The sequence below is a fragment of the Dromiciops gliroides genome, chromosome 3 (genome assembly GCF_019393635.1).
Source record: "Dromiciops gliroides isolate mDroGli1 chromosome 3, mDroGli1.pri, whole genome shotgun sequence".
Classification (NCBI taxonomy): Eukaryota; Metazoa; Chordata; class Mammalia; order Microbiotheria; family Microbiotheriidae; genus Dromiciops; species Dromiciops gliroides.
Window position 1 is genome coordinate 564,930,047 of NC_057863.1, and position 17,163 is coordinate 564,947,209.

The 17,163-nt window shown below is 36.4% G+C and overlaps 1 protein-coding gene across 1 annotated transcript in view; it reads right to left on the reverse strand.

Annotated features, from left to right (window-relative positions):
• Positions 1-17,163, reverse strand: part of NOX4 (NADPH oxidase 4) — a 265,085-nt gene that overhangs the window by 95,944 nt on the left and 151,978 nt on the right. Inside the window, 1 exon segment of the mRNA XM_043996145.1 lies at positions 8,712-8,772. Within this exon segment, the coding sequence (XP_043852080.1) occupies positions 8,712-8,772 (61 nt within the window).

Below are 17,163 nucleotides of genomic sequence, written 5' to 3' on the forward strand. Positions count from 1 at the left end.
TCTGTGATGTCATTTGGGGTGCCTATTCTCTCCACTAGCAGATATAAAAGCCTATTTCAAGGTCACAAAGTGCTTGGATAAAATGGAAGTATGCCTCTTTATCTTGTATGCTTTTGTTTTATCCATATCCATCAATGTATCATAAATAAATGGTTAAAGGGGGTTTTAAAGATTTGTCATTCTTAGCATCTCTGTCCCCTTTTCCATTATTCTACTTTCATTACTATGAAATTACTATTACAAAAGCTTGAGGATCATTCTAATTTTCTCGAGTTTGTGGGTCATTATGTCAAATACACAAACACAGTGATATCTGTGTATATACACACATATACATGTAAATTGTGACAATTAAAATTTTTCAGACATAATTTTCTGGGTAATTTAATCATTTGATTAATAATCCCAGCAGGAAATTAATGAAAGGACAGCCATTTGGCTATCTCTCTCAGACCAAAGACCCATCATGGTGGCTGATTCACAATTTTTATACCCTTCAAAATAGTAAGTGATTCATCAAACAACAAACAAATCTAATTGGTTAATATAATTGGAGGTGGGCTATACTAAAATGGAGGGCTGAATACCTCTTGGATAGGGAAAATATCTCTATTCCATAGCATTAAGCTATCAATTCAAAGAATGTGTACCATTTTCAATGGTGGGGATGACTGACTTATGGACAGAGAAATTATCTCTATCCAGACCACCCCCAGCCTTTAGTTCATCTAGACAAAAGAATCTGTCTCCACCCAATCTTGAGTAGAACACAATGGGTTTTCCAACCTTAAACTTCTTTGCAAGGTTGGGTGGGTTCAGTCTGAGCAAGATCAGTAAAGTCAAATGAATTTGCATTATCCTTCTGAACAAAAATTTGGACTAAGGACTTTGGAAGAAGATGGAGGGGGGAAGCTCTGAATCTCCCCAAGATATTGGTTATTAATAATCATTTCTCACAAACATAAAGATATATATGTTTCACCTACCCTGAATAGAATGCAATATCTAGGAGTATAAGAATTCTGTCTACACAATCCTTTAAAGTGAAATGTGTAGATATGAGTGTGTGCACACATATATGTAAGTATATTCAGATATTATTTTGAGTGTGAATGGACCAATTTAATCAGTGCAAAGAACATCCAGTGAGTAACTCCCCTTACCAAAGCATATTAGTGCCTTAACTGTAATTTAAAGTCTTAGAGTATTTCCTAGAGAAAAAGTGTCAAACATTCTTTAAAACTTAATCAGGAAATATTTAACAAAATAAATAACAATAGAATATAGATAATGTTAATATGTGTTTTTCTAAATCAAGGCTCTGCAGGGAGTGGCCCCATTTCTATTTAAGTTTGCCACTATTGGCCAAGAGCACTGAGAGTTTTGTTGATTTATGGAGGGTCACACAGCTACTATGTGTCAGATTTGATTTGAATTCAGGTCTTCCTGACTCTATGGCAACTCTCTTAAATATGCGTGATTACAAGCATATATTTGCCAACTTTCTGGCAATGAGTCTTTTGGTATTTAGGTATACTGCTCCTCATTTAGCAGACACTGGCTGTTACAGGATGCATATACAAAGTCTCTCTAATTTGATAGTCACATATCAAAAAATAGGAACTCCACTGAAATAAGCTATCAGTGAGGACCCAGGGTCACATCCATGTTCCAACAAGACATTAAAATACCACTTTTACATGAGTGAGGAATTTATGGGAATTATCCAGGGTAACACAGAATCCATTTTTTGTCAAAAGCAGCATTCAAGCTGAGGTTTACATGACTTTAAGGCAGGCTGTTTATCCATGGTGCCATGATATCACTCAACTATATTATAATCTATAAAAATAGCTGAATAAATATTCTCTCTGGGACTTGTAGTGAATTGTTTCTGTATAGAAGAAATTAGGAAGAAAAAGTAGTTCTTTTGGAAGTAAGCTCACATGTTGAGTAATCTTAAGGAAGTTGTTTCAGTAGTACCAAATATTAACTAATAAAAATTGTTCATAATTGCTTCAAGGTTTTTTCCTAACTTGAAGTTATAAAATATAGGAATGAGACTAATATCTTCCCTTCAGCTCTAAATTTATAACACTATAATTGATTTATTAAAGATAACAGAACTCATAAAGCTAAATTACTATTTACTCCTCAAAGTAGTCCCTCTAGGGAAGTTAGATTACAACAAAACTGGCTCTCAAATTAACTTTGAAAGTAATTGCCCCTCCAAAAAATTTTCAAAGGATTTCATGTTGAAAAACCTATCACCTCTTTCCTATTTTCCTATTTCTTCCTAAACCCCAGTCCCTAAGATGATTGGCTCAGAAAGAAAAAAAAACCCTAGGAATGTGTACTGGCTGTAAGTTAATGAAGACTATGTAGGACAGAGAATTTTTTTAAAAGTTATCTTCTTTCTCTCTAAATATTAAACTAAAGCTTCACCTAATGGTGAAGTAGAATTTAAATCAATAAACTATTTCAAATGCAATTCAATACATTTTTCTTGAATTCTCATTGTATATATATACAACTTCAGCAGGGTCTAAGGAAGTTTACCAACTCTGGCATTTATAGGAATAACTATAACAACAATGATAAATAAGTGTATAAGAGAGTGGCCAAAAAATTGTGCTAAATGATATGGAGTGGGGTGTTGGAAGAATTTTTCAGGAAATCAATCCCATATTGTAGAAAGCCTTGCATTCCAAAGTAGGAAATCTGAATTTTACTCAGTGGAAATATGTTTTGAGTAGCAATGGCATGAACAGATCTATGGATATGGAAGATTATTCTGGGAGCAGTGAAATGTATGTATTGGAAAACAGAAAAAAAAAAAAAAACCTAAGGCAGGAAGACCTATTATAAAGCTTTTGCACTAATTTAAGCAGGTGCTAATAAGTGCTTCTCTTAGGCTGGTACCAATGGAAAAAAGGAGGAAGGTTCAGATATAAGACCTAATGTGGGAGTAGAATCTTAAGTAAATAGATAGAATATTTAAGGGAGAGAGGAAATAGTAAAATATTTTTAAATGATAATAATAGTAATAATCACAAATAACACCATGGTTTCAAATATGGGAGATTGCATGACTGGGGATAGCACTGAGAGACACAGGGAAACCAGAAGGAAGAACAAGTTTTAGGGAAAGGATATGTTCTAAACTTGTTGAGCTTGAGGTCCTGATGAAACACACATGTAGACATGTCTGGTAAGCAGTCAGAGATGAAGGTTTATGGCTTAAAAGAGAAGTCAGGGCTAAAATTAGAGCTCTGGGAGTCATCTACATAGAGGTGATCTTGAAGGTGTGGGATTGTTACGCATTGTGAGTTGTTGAGTTACAAATAATTATGTAAAAAAATAATCATGACTGAAATTTACATAGTTTTCTACATCCCTTACATTTGAGACTTGCAACAATCCTGTGAAGTAATAGTATCCTCATTTTACAAATGAGGAAACTGCAGCTCAGAAAGGTTATTATAAGACCAATGCATTTTGTGTCAATCAATATCTTTCTATTTTGGAAGCACAGTCTCTGTGTTAAGGACATTATTTTAAACTGTATAGTCTTTGCTGAAATACTTGTTTTCTGATAAGGTAGAATGATATAGTGGAGAAGGGACAAGTGATTTCAGAGTACCCAAGTGCAAATATTCCCTGATTCCAAGCCCTGCCTTCTTTTCACCATATCACATTGGAGTCCTTCTTCAGCCTACTACATCTATGACTTTGGGCATGTCTCTCATCTTCATTTCAACTTAGTTTCTTCATCAGTAAAATGATACGATTTTACTATATGGCCCCTGAGTTTCCTTCCAGCTCAAAACCAATGATCCTCTATTCAAGTACCCATATACTCATTCTCATCATTACAGAGCAATGCCATTAAATGTTTCACAGATAGATATCTTTTTTCTGATTAAAAAAAGACAAACATACTCTGCCTCAGTGCATTCGTTTCCTGATATTATTATCATTAACATACAGCACAAGATCAAGAAATGAACAGACAACCTCTCTCTCTCTCTTTCTCTCTCCCTCTCTCTCTCTCTCTCTCACACAAACACACACACACACACATGCACATAAACACACATGCACACACACACATGCACACGTGCACACACATACACATGCACACACAGAAATAAGTAACACATATTATCACATTTTGGTTACTGCTTTTATGGAGTAATCTAGTAAAGACCATTAAAATATCACCATATGACATGATCAGACAAGAATAAATTAATCCAAGGAATAGACTGATAGAAATTTTGGATGAATAAAAATGTAATTAAGCCAGAATTGAAAATTCACCATGTGGTTTCATCTCAGGGGAATGATAGATAATGAAATAAAATAAAATGTCATTTCAACCCAAAAGTCTTCTTGGAGAAACAAGGGACTATGTAGACAGAAATGGAATCCAGGAATTTGGCATTTATCCAAAAATCCTACATGAAAAGGACCTGAAGACTAGCCAAGAATTTCATTAAACACTATATTAGCTCCATGTTCCTTCAAATTTTCACTGTATAACATTTTGTTACATTTTATGTCTTTTCTGCTTACATGTAAAAAGTTTTCATCCTTTTAAATAAATCCTCTTTTGGTGGAATAGAATAAAATGGTATTAATTAAATGGGGACATTAGTGGTTTGGCAAAGAAGTATAAAAGATGTGCATACTAATATAATTTTAAGTCCTTCGCATTGGAAAAAGTATCCTGGTTCTGACTTCAACTTACAATGAGGGAAAATAGTTTTCACTAGACTTTTCTTTTTTTTTTTGGTGGGGCAATGTGGGTTTAGTGACTTGCCCAGAGTCACACAGCTAGTAAGTGTCAAGTGTCTGAGGCCAGATTTGAACTCAGGTCCTCTTGAATCCAGGGCCAGTGCTTTATCCACTGTGCCACCTAGCTACCCCTTTTCAGTAGACTTTTAACCAAGATACACAGAAAATGATCTGAAAATCAGTGGCTCAAAAGAGCAGGTATTTAGAAACCCCTAAGATACTAGCATAGAGCAGGTAGGTGGTATAGTGGATAGAGTGCTGGCCCTGGAATTAAAAGGACCTGAATTCAAATCCAGCTTCACATATTTGCTAGCTATATAACCCTGGGCAAGCCACTTCACCCTGTTTGCCTCAGTTTCCTCATCTATAAAAGAAGCTGTAGAAGAAAATGGTAAACCACTCCAGTATCTTTGCCACGAAAACCCCAAATGAGGTAATGAAGAGTAAGACATGACTAGAAGTCCAAATTCCAAGATACTAGCATAACATCATAACTTCCAAGAAGATATTTCCAAAGCTCAGTAAAATACCTAAGAGCAGGGATTAGAGCTATTGCCTATAAGTAAATAGTTTGATTATGGTAGAATGAATTTTGGGAAACTGTTGAACCCAAAGATAAGAGAATAATTAAAATACATTTGCTTCTTTAAAGCTTCAAAAATATTTTTCCCCTCCCACAACAACCCTCTGTAGTATGCATTTGTTGTTTCTGGTTTTGTATCATCAGTCTTACATAGTGTTCTGAGCATTGGTGAATGAACAGAATGGCACTTAAGTGATGATTCCTATGCTGAGGCTTCTGGGAGCCTTTTGATGGTGTCCCATTCATCAATAATATCATTGTTAGGTCAGCTTCTCCATGATAGTAATGGAGTCATTAGTAAGGTAACTGGAAATTGAAGAGCTTTGCAGAGAAGCACATTCATAGAATTTGGGGCAGGAAGGAACCTTTAGGTCATACAGTCCAGAGAAAAATGACATCAAAAGGAGTAGTTAGGGGGCAGCTAGGTGGCACAGTGGATAGAGCACCAGCCCTGGAGTCAGGAGGACCTGAGTTCAAATCCGGCCTCAGACACTTGACACTTACTAGCTGTGTGATCCTGGGCAAGTCACTTAACCCCAATTACCTCACCAAAAAAAAAAAAAAAAAAAAAAAGGAGTAGTTAGAGGCAGAATCAGGACTAGAACCATTGGCTCCTGACTCCTTTTTAGTTGTTGTTCTTGAACTTAGAACATAACATTAGTAGCTCATAATGAATAAAAGTACCTACCCTCCTTTCAGTATCAAAGCACTGCATATAAGAGTACATAAACTGTCATACTTGGTTTATATGTCCATTAGTTTTACCGAATTCCTTTCTCCCCCTCTTTTTCTTTCAGTCTTTATTATATGGGGGAAGAGGGTGGAGAATGAGTAAGAATGAGATTTATTAATAAAGTGGTAAATCTATTGATCAAATCCTAATTTATGCCAAACTACTTCCAATTTCATTCAACACGAAGTCCTTTGTCCAGTAATTTATGTTTAAAAAACAAAACAAAACACTGTATTACTGTTTTGGGGGCAGCTATGTGGCACAGTGGATAAAGCACCAGCCCTGGATTCAGGAGGACCTGAGTTCACAGTTCAAATCTGGCCTCAGACACTTGACACTCACTTGCTGTGTGACCCTGGACAAGTCACTTAACCCTCATTCCCCCCCAAAAATCGAAACAAAACAAAAACCAAAAGACAACAACAAAAACAAAAAACACATTGTATTACTGTTTTAAAAAAGAAATAAAGATGATTATGAAACAATATATCAATAAAAATTTAAATAAATTTTAATTTAATTTAAAATTTAAATTTAAAATTCAAATAAATTAAAATTTATTTGAAAATTAAATTTTAAAATTTTATAGAGTTATTTATGCTATATAAAAGAGTTTCCCTCACAGTACCCTTGGGAAGTAGCTTGATAAATTATTCATATCATTTTGCAGATGAGGAAAACTGAGGCCCAGAGAAGTTGGGATTCATCCTCTGTGATACATTCAGTAAATGATGGAAGTAGATTCAAACATGGGCCTTCCTATTTCAAATATAGTACACTTCCTAGGAAAACAGGCCATAGCAACCATACTCCTCCCATACTAGCAATCACAATCTTCCTGATTCAAAGTCTTTTGTCCCCTAGTTGCTGCCAAAGTTGAAGCACTATTATTGCTTCTCTAATACTCTAGCTTTTCAGGTATAGCAAAGATCTCTGTTGATTATTACTAGTCCAAAAGTCAGTGCTCTAGATTTGCATATCTTTTTAAAGTTCCATTGTCCACATCTACTTAGGAAATCTAAGCCAGTGATACTAGATGAATTTGAAGAAACCTATAAGGGAACCAAGAAAGCTTTAGTGTTTCCCAAGTTTGAAGCCTCTAGGCAAAAATAAAATCACACTTTAGATGAGATCCAAAAGATTTTTTTTTTTTTCTGCCAAAAGAACTAGTGCAATTTTTATCAGCTGAAAATGTGAAAAAGTAACTGAGATAAGACCTCAAAGCAGGTATAAAAGGCTTTATTCTTTGAACTTACACACAGTTTCCTCACCTGGGAAAATGTGAAACTCATCATGAAAAGGAAAATCGCCTTACAGAATCTCTGGCGGTGGGAGAAATCTTTTAGAGCTTTCTGTAATAGTACAATTCCGTTACCTAGATCTTTGTCCTTTGGAAGGTTAATGAATCTTAGGTATTGAGGAAGTAAAAGTGAGTTGGTAGTTATTGATGTACTGAAAATTATATTCAGGTAATAATAATAAATCAACCAAGAATTAAGCACCTACTACGTGCCAACAAATGCAATGGGGATACAAAGGTAGTTTACATTCTAAGGGAGGAGACAATATGATCATTTATAAATATATTGACCATTCCCTTATGATATACTCCTATATCTTTTTTTTCCCTTTCAAACTCTTGGGGAAAAAGTTGTCTAAACTCATCTCTGCCTCCTCTTTTTTTCACTTACTCTTCCCCCCCCTCCCCTCTGCAAGGCAATGAGGGTTAAGTGACTTGCCCATGGTCACACAGCTAGTGTCAAGTGTCTGAAGCTGGATTTGAACTCAGATCCTCCTGAATGCTTTATCCACTGCGCCACCTACCTGCCCATTGCACTTACTCTTTAACCCTCATTAATCTGCCTTCCTATCTCATTATTCAATTTAATTTTTTCTCTAAAATTATTAACATCCTCTTGATTGCCAAATTCAATAGCCTTTTCTCAATCCTTAAGCTTACTAACCCACCTGCTGAATGTGAGACCAATGGATACTCTTCTGTATAAGCTCTCTTTTCAGAAAGGTGCTCCTCTGCCCTTACACAACTGGCCCCTTTGTACCAATGCTTCAGATTCCACCATTTTCCTTTCCTTTTTGTTATCCCTTCCTTTCCTCTGAACTTTAACAGCACTTGTTATCTGGATGATTAGCCTAGAAATTAATTACAAAGTGCTTTGTGTTGTTATTTAACTAGATTCTAAGCTCAAAGGGAGGTCCCATATCTCATGACTTCTTTCAAGCCACCAAAGCTTCTAGACAATAAACAGTTGTTGAAGAATATGATATTACAAAGCATATTGGCACACTCCTGTAATATCTACAACTGAGGAAGAAAAACAAGTACAGAAAGATAAAGTGATAGAGATAGAGAGATAGATAAAAAGATCAATCAATTGATAAGTAAATAAAGGAATTAATAAATACATTAACAAAAATAAATGGATGAATAAAATAAATGTATAAATGTTTAAAATTTAAAGACATAATGAAGAAATGCATAAATAAGAAGTATTCATTATTCATCACTATCAGGTGAAGATGCCCAAGTTTCCAAATGTCTTAAAGCCTAGGCCCCAAAGTATATTTTCTACATACCTGTCCAGTCTCCAACTATTTTCAGATGAACCCCAAATATTGCTTTGGTTTCAGTAGGGCACTAAAAAATAAATAAATAAAACATCAATCTATTCTGAATAATAATGGATTATCTGATTAAGATTCAAACATAATTTTCTTCATGCAGGAATATTCCAAATCAATAGAAAAAGGAGAAGCAAGGTGGAAAAACATTAAATTCTATGTAAATTCTTATTGTAAAAAAATTACAAACAAAGAAGTTAAAAATACAAACAGCTGAATTGTGATTATTCTGGATTCCAAAAGAAAAGTAAAGCATTTTCCTTTCCAAATGCATAATTATATAAAATAATATCAGTATGTTTCTAAATAGTTGTTATGAATTTATTAAAAAAAAATATTTGCTGTGAGTATGCCCAGTGGCCTAAATACCCTTTGTGTACTACAATTTAAAAGAGGGCATTCTTCTGCATAGAGAAGATGTTTTTGAAACTCCAGAAATAAATGCCCTCATCTTTTACTTTCTTCATTCTGATATAATTCTTTTTGGTTTCATAGCTTGCACTCCTTAAATGTGGTAAGTCAATGCTTATTGATGTAGTGGCATTTCACTTCCACTCCTAAGAATGTTGAGAAGGAGCTAACTATGTTGTAGGCATGGTAATGAGGATGAGGATGAAGATTATGATGACAATGTCACTGATAATAAAATCCGTGCAGTCTTGTGAAGATGGGGACAAAAGAGGAGAGGGGGAGAATAAAATTTGATAGGAACAGAAAGCCAAGAATATAGTTCTGGTAAACCTCCAGCAAACCAAGGAATAGAGGCATAGACAAAGAAGAAAAATGTACAGAAATGGACAGTGCTTCTGAAGGTCCTCAACATAATGGGAAAGAGTCCAGGAAGCAGATTTATAGAATAGGAAACTAAGAATTAGATTAGGTACTGAGCACTAGTGAGGCAGTGAGAAAGATGGAAAGATAAAGGTATGAGATCAACCAATTGATAGCGTACCATTGAAATCTTGGTCAGAAGAGCAATTTAGGAAGAGAAAGTGTACTATTAATGGCCAGTTGTCAAAGAAGTTAGATGACAACTAGAATTCCTATCAGCTTCACATTTTAAGATTCCGGATTAATGTAAACATGGATTTCAAAACTTGTGCTTGTTTTTATTAAGGTTTAATCGAATAGCATAAAATAATAAACATCAATAGGAAATTGAAGAAACTTAAAAACAATTATCCCCTTTTTCTTATGTAGAAATATTCCATTACTTTCTTTTCATATTTATTTGTTTAATTTCTAATCAACAGGACTATCCAATCTCTTTTGCTAAATTACTATTCTAAATATTAAGCTTGCCAAAATATTTTTTACCTTCTTCGCATACATTTGTATAAGCTCCTAACAAAGAGGGATTGCCTCACTTGTGAATTGGTGTCTCTAGTGCCTAGTCCATGTGGATTAGTCTAATATTTGAATTATTCCATTTATTTTCTGGTGCAGGATGAATACTGATGTGGCTATCATAGGGTGCTAGCTTAAAGTGAGGAAGACCAGCATTCAGATCTACAATCCCCTCACACACTTATTACTTCAAAATATTTATTAGTTGTGGGACTTTGAGCAACTCTCTGAACTGGTGTCCTCTACCACAGTAGACTGCACTGCCTACCATACTGGATTATGGCATATCTCAAATGATATAGTGTACCTAAAACAATTTGAAGACCCTTTATTTGCACAAATATAAATATCTGTTGGAACTTCCAGTGCCAAGATGGTGTAAAGATGAAAGAACTCTCTGAAGCCCTCCAAAATTCCCCTCCAAACAACTAGAAAACTGCTTCATAATTGATCCAGGATAAGGGAAGCAGCTTACTGGACCAGAGAAGAAAGGTCTATCTTACTAGGGTCAGAACAGAACAAGGTCTAAGAGCAGAAGTAGCAGCAGCAGCAACCAACTTCACAGCAGGGGCTCTGCAACAGGGCTCTAAGACTGGGGCAATCCACTAACAAGATCCAGCCTTCCTGCATATTATCAGCCTCCTAGGCAAGTGAGCAGTCTGTCATACACAGCAAATCCCCACCCCATGACCCCACACCCAGCACAAGCCACCAGGGAAGTCTTGACTTTGCTGGTGAGCAGTAGCAAAGCCCTGCCCCAACTCTACTCAACAATGAGATACCACCTCTGGGGCCTACCAGCAGGGAGTCAATTTCCATAGCAACCCTATGGCAGATAAGCAAAAAAAAAAAAAAAAAAAAATTTACTCCTGCAGAGCCTGTTAACAGAAAAGGCCCTGTTCCTGTAGCAACCCAGCAGCAGGGTACTACCCCTGGAACAGGCTAGCAGCTAAACCCCACACAGAAGGGAGCCCAATAGGGAGACCATAACCCCCAATATAAGCCAGAAGGAAAGTCTAACCTACATAGAAAGCAAGATGCTGAGCCTTCAGGGCCCAGCAAAAGCCAGGAGTAAGACTCTGAACCTCAACACAAAATCTTTGGGACAGTGCAGGGCTTGAGCCCAACTCTCAGAAAAAAAAAAAAGTCACAGAAAAGGAATAAAATGAACAACAACAAAAAATAAACAAACAAAAACCTTGACTATACAAAGGTACTATGGTAATAGGGAGGATCAAGGCATAAACTTAGAAGAGGACAATAGTGTCAAAATGCCTACATGTAACAACTCAAAAAAAAAAAATTGGTCTCAGGCCGAAAAAGAATTCCTGGAAGAGGTGAAAGGGGATTAAAAAAAATAAATTAGAGAAGTAGAAGAAAAACTTACAAAAGAAATGAGAGCAATACAAGAGAATCATGAAAAAAAGAGACAATAGCATGGGAAAATATGTGCAAAAATATACCAAGGAAAATAACATCCTACAAACCCAGAATTACCCAAATGGAAAAGGAGGTACAAAAGCTCACTGAAGAAAATAATTATTTGTTTGTTTGTTTATTTGCAGGGCTATGGGGGGTTAAGTGACTTCCCCAGGGTCACACAGCTACTAAGTGTCAAGTGTCTGAGGCCAGATTTGAACTCAGGTACTCCTGAATCCAGGGCCGATGCTTTATCCACTGCACCACCTAGCTGCCCCCAAAGAAAATAATTATTAAAGATTAGAATTGAACAAGGGGAAACTAATGATCCTATGAGATATGAAGATATAATTTAAAAAATCAAATAAGTAAAAAAAAATAGAAGAAAATGTGGAATATCTCTTTGGAAAAACAACTGACCTAGAAGATAGATTCAGGAGAAATTAAAAAAACAAACAAACAAATAAATTAAAAAAAAAAAAAACCCTGGACAACATATTTTGAGAAATTATCAAATGGAATATTATTGTGCTATAAGAAATGACAATCAGGATGATATCAGAAAAAGCTAGAAAGATTTATATGAACTAATGCATGGTGAAATGACCAGATCTGAGGAGAAAGTTGCATATAATAAAAGCAATATTGTTCAACGAACAGTGAATGACAGCTATTCTCAGCAATACAATGATCTAAGATAATACTAAATGACTAATGATAAAGCCTACTATTCACCTCCAGAGAAAGAACTGATGTTGATTGAATACAGACCAAAGCATGCTATTATTTACTCTCTTTCTGTCATTTTTCCCCTTTTGTTCAAGAATGCTTTCATGTAGAATTTCACCTCTGCCCTTCCCCCTCCCCCAGTGCATTCCCCTCACCTCTCACTTTAACCCTAAGGATGTCATTATGGGGTGACAAAGTGGATAAAGCATCCACCCTGGAACCAGGGGAATCCAAGCCAAAACCCAGCCTCAGACACAAGACAGTCACCCGCTGCACAACCCCCAGTGTGTCCCCCCAACTCCAATGTTTTCTGGTTTTCTAGGGTCTTGTATTTGAAAGTCAAATTTGCCATTCAGTTCAGGTCTTTTCATCACAAATACCTGAAAGTCCTCTTTTTCATTAAAGTCCCATTTTTTTCCTCTGAAAGATTAAGATCAGTTTTGCTGGGTAGGTGATTCTTGGTTGTAATACCATTTCCTTTGCCCTCTGGAATATCATATTCCATGTACTCCAGTCCTGTAATGTAGAAGCTGCTAGATCTTGTGCTATACTGACTGGGGCTCCATAGTACTTGAATTCTTTGTTTTTGGCAGCTTGCAATATTTTCTCCTTGACCTGAGAGCTCTGGAATTTGGCTATAATATTCCTAGGAGTTTTCCTTTTGGGATCTCTTTCTGGAAGTGATTGGTGGATTCTTTCAATTTCTATTTTATCTTCTGCTTCTAGAATATTAGAGCAATTTTCCCTAAGAATATCTTGGAAGATGGTGTCTAAGCTCTTTCCTTGATCATAGTTTTCAGGTAGACCAATAACTTTCAGATTATCTCTCCTGGACCTATTTTCCAGGTCGGCAGTTTTTCCCAGAAGATATTTCACATTGCCCTCTATTTTTTTATTCATTTGGATTTGCTTTATTGTGTCTTAGTTTCTCATAAAGTCACTAGCTTCCATTTGTTCAATCCTAATTCTTAGGCAATTATTTTCATCATAGAGCTTTTCTACCTCCTTTTCCATTTGGCCAATTTGACTTTTCATGCTATTGACTTTTTTCTTATGTCTTTCCTGCATCACCCTCATTTCTCTTTCCATTTTTTCCTCTACTTCTCTAACATTATCTTCAAAGTCCTTTTTGAGTGCCTCTATGGCCTAAGACCAATTCATATTTTTCTTGGAATCTTTAGATATAGGGGGCCTGATGTTGACATCTTCCTCTGAGGGTGCCCCTTGGTCTTTCTTATTACTGAAGAAACTTTCTATGATCCTCACCTTTCTCTGTCTTCTCATCTTTCCTTTCTTTTACTGGACTTTTAGCTCCTTAAAGTGGGGCACTGTTTCCAGTCTGCAGTATCCCAAGCTTCAGAAGTCCCAGGTGGTATGATTTAAGGAGGATCAGGTTCTTTACTCACCTGGCCTGTTCCCTGGTCCATAGATGACCCCAAACCAACTTGCTAATCAACCAGCTTTGTGTGTTGTGGTTGTTAGCTCTGATGAGCCTGTGCTCCTCCCCGGGCCACAGCTACTGAAGCCTACCTCCTGGTTCCCAGCAAGAGTGAAAAACCCAATTTCTTCCTCAGCACCAGCATAGATCCCTGTAGTCTTCCCCCTGCAAAGGGCTCAGCCATCTCACCAGACTGTGAGTTTAGCCCCAGATGACACTGGCGCTTCAGCTGATTCAGAGGCTCTGAAGGTCTCCTTGTCTGATGAAGCCTTCCTGTGACTGGATCTGTGTCAGGGTGACTATGGGGTTGGGCTCCACTCCTGTATCAGCACAGCAGCTCCCTCCTTCTGACCTTCCAAGCCGTTCTTGGTTAGAAGATGATTTCAGTACATTCTTCTGTGGGTTTTGGTGCTCCAGGAATTGTCCTATGGCATTATTTGGATTTTTTTTGGAGGGATTGTGTCATGAGTTTGAGAGCTCACTGCCTTTCCTCCACCATCTTCTATTCAAGAATTCTTATACAAAAATGACTAATATGTAAATGTTTTACATAATTGCATATGTAGAACCTATATCTAATTGCTTACCACTTAAGTGAGGGCAGAAGGGAAGGAAGGGATAGAATTTGGAATTTAAAACTTTAAATAAAAATGTTTAATGATAAAAAAGAAATTATCAAAGAAAACAGCCATGGTATATTAGAACCAGAGTGCTAAATAGAAATTGAAAGAATCCACCAATCACAATCTGAAAGAGATCCCCAAATGAAAACTCCCAGGAACCTCACAGACAAATTCCAGAGCTCATAGATCAAAAAGAAAGTATTGCAAGCAGCTAAAAAGAAAAAAAATTTAATATCACAGAGCTACAGGGAGGATCACACAGGATTTTGCAGCTTCCACATTAAAGAACAGGAGGGCTGGGAATTTAATATATTAGAAGGCACTGGAGTTAGGTTTACAACTAAGAATCACCCATCAAAATTGAATATAATATTTTTGGGGGGGAATAGATATTTGATGAAATAGAGTACTTTGAAGCATTTCTAATTTAAGGACCAGAGCTGAAAAATGTGTCCTTTAAATACAAGAGTCAAGGCAGATCCAAGATGGAGGAAAGATAGTAACTTTCTGGATCTCTTCCCACGACTCCTCAAAATTGCTCCACATAATGCTATAAGCCAAATACAAGTGTCAAGTAAAACATAAAAAGGTAAACAATGTAACAAGAGAAAACTTAAGAAATTAATAAGGATAAACGATTTCTATTTCTATAAGACAAGGTTATATTTATAACTTAACAATTATATTACTTATAAGAGCTATTAGATGGAATGCATGTAGAGAGAGGGTGTGGATATAAGGTGTCACTAATGGATAATAATTAAAAAAAAAACCCTAAATAAAAAGGTGAAAGAAGGAAGGGGGAGATTGAATGGGGTAAATTATTCCACATGAAAGATACATGTGTGAGAAAATAATGAGATTCTAGGAGACCCAGAGAGCCTTGCCTGACCTTTCTTAAAGCCAGCCCAAAGTCAGAAGAATTTCAAAGGAAATGTAGTTGGACCTTGGACTCTGAATATAGATAGACAAGAGAGGTTAAAACCATGCCTACCTGAAAGAATTTCCTTCCAGAGGGTCTGTTCTCTGGACTCTGACCTCTGCACATACTTCTCATGGACGACCCTCAAGTCCAGTAAACCAATAGATTTGAATGATGCTAGCCAATTAGATTTGAGCGGTGTGGAAGGGTCACATCTCCTCCAGACCTGCAGGGAGCTTATGCTCTCACACTGGCTCTTGGGGGCTGGGAATTGGAAGGAAGCAGATGTGCTTTTACTATCTCACCCCTTTGAACTTTCTGGGCCATGTGATCCCTTTTTAATAATATTTAATATGCTTTAATAAATGCTTCATGCCCAAAATTGGTGCTGTAGCCTCTAATTTCTAAGTAACAATATACTAGAAACCCCAGCTAAATTCTCTAAAACTTGGGAAAATTATAGGCACACCCATAAATTTTCAAGTGACACACATGAAAGAGCTATTATAGTGGAGGAGAAGATGTGCGTGCTGGTAGGCAAAGTTTAAACTTCACTCTCATCAAAATAGGCTCAATGAGGGAATAACATATATGCTAAATTGGATATACAAATCTATCTTACCCTATAAGGAAGTGTGAGAAAATAATGGGATTTGGCAGATACTCAAAGGTCCACCTAGAGATTGATCTAAACTGATTGAATTAAGTGAGAATGATTGACTTTGCTGATTAGCCTACTTCAACTTAATTAGATTGTAAGCATACCTGGCTAGCCTTTAAGGAGGTATTGTTCTCAGAAGCGAAGGACATTGAACTCAATTTGAGACCACCTTCAAGTCCAGTGAACCAATGGATTTGGATGATGCTAACCAATCAACTTGAAGCAGTATGTAAGGACCACCTCTGCCCCAGACCTATAAAAAGCTTCCCCACTCAGTTTGAGGGGAGTTCATAGTTGAAGCAGGTTCATGGAGGAGGACTTGAGGAACAACCTGACCAGGTTGGAACTCTAGGCTATGTAGGCCTTTTCTTAACTTTCTTGAACTCTACTTTAATACCTGGTATACTTTAATAAATGCTTAATGCCCAAAGACTGGTGCTAAAACTACTAATTTAAGGTGACCACACATTTAGATTTTAAACATCACAGAAGTCAAAAAGTGATGGGGATAATAGAAGGTGGAGTTGATAAAAGGGAGGGTATATTGGGGAAGGCAGTGATCAAAAATAAAACACTTTTGAGGAGAACGGGTGGACATAAGAGAAAGGAGGATAAAGAAGCAAAAAAAAAAAAAAAGCATAGACAGACGTACAGAGTTAGTTATCATAAGTATAAATGTGTATGGGATAAACTCACCCATAAAATGGAAGTAGATAGCAGAATGGATTAAAAACCAGAATCCCACAATATGTTATTTACAAGAAACACATTTAAAACAGAGAAATTCCTACATAGTGAAGATAAGGGGATGGAGCAACATCTATTATACATCAGGTGAAGCAAAGAAAGCAGGGGTATCAATCATGATTTCAGACAAAGCAAAAGCTAAAATAGATCTAATTAAAAGAAATAAGGAAGAAAATTATAGCTTGCTGGAAGGGACCATAGACAATGAAGCCATATCAATACTAAACACATATGCATCAAATAGTATAGCATATTAAATTTAGAAGAGAAATCGAATGAGCTAGAGGAGGAAATAGATAATAAAACTATCCTAGTGTCAGACCTTAACCTTATCCTCTCAGAACTGGATAAATCTAAGCAAAAAATAAACAAAAAAGAAGTTAAGGAGGTGAATAAATTTCTTTAACAGATATGATAGATCTCTGGAGAAAACTGAATGGGATAGAAATTTTCTGAGCCGTACATGGTACCTCCTCAAATGTGATGGAGGAGGCTCAAAAGGGTGAACAGACAACCTAAGA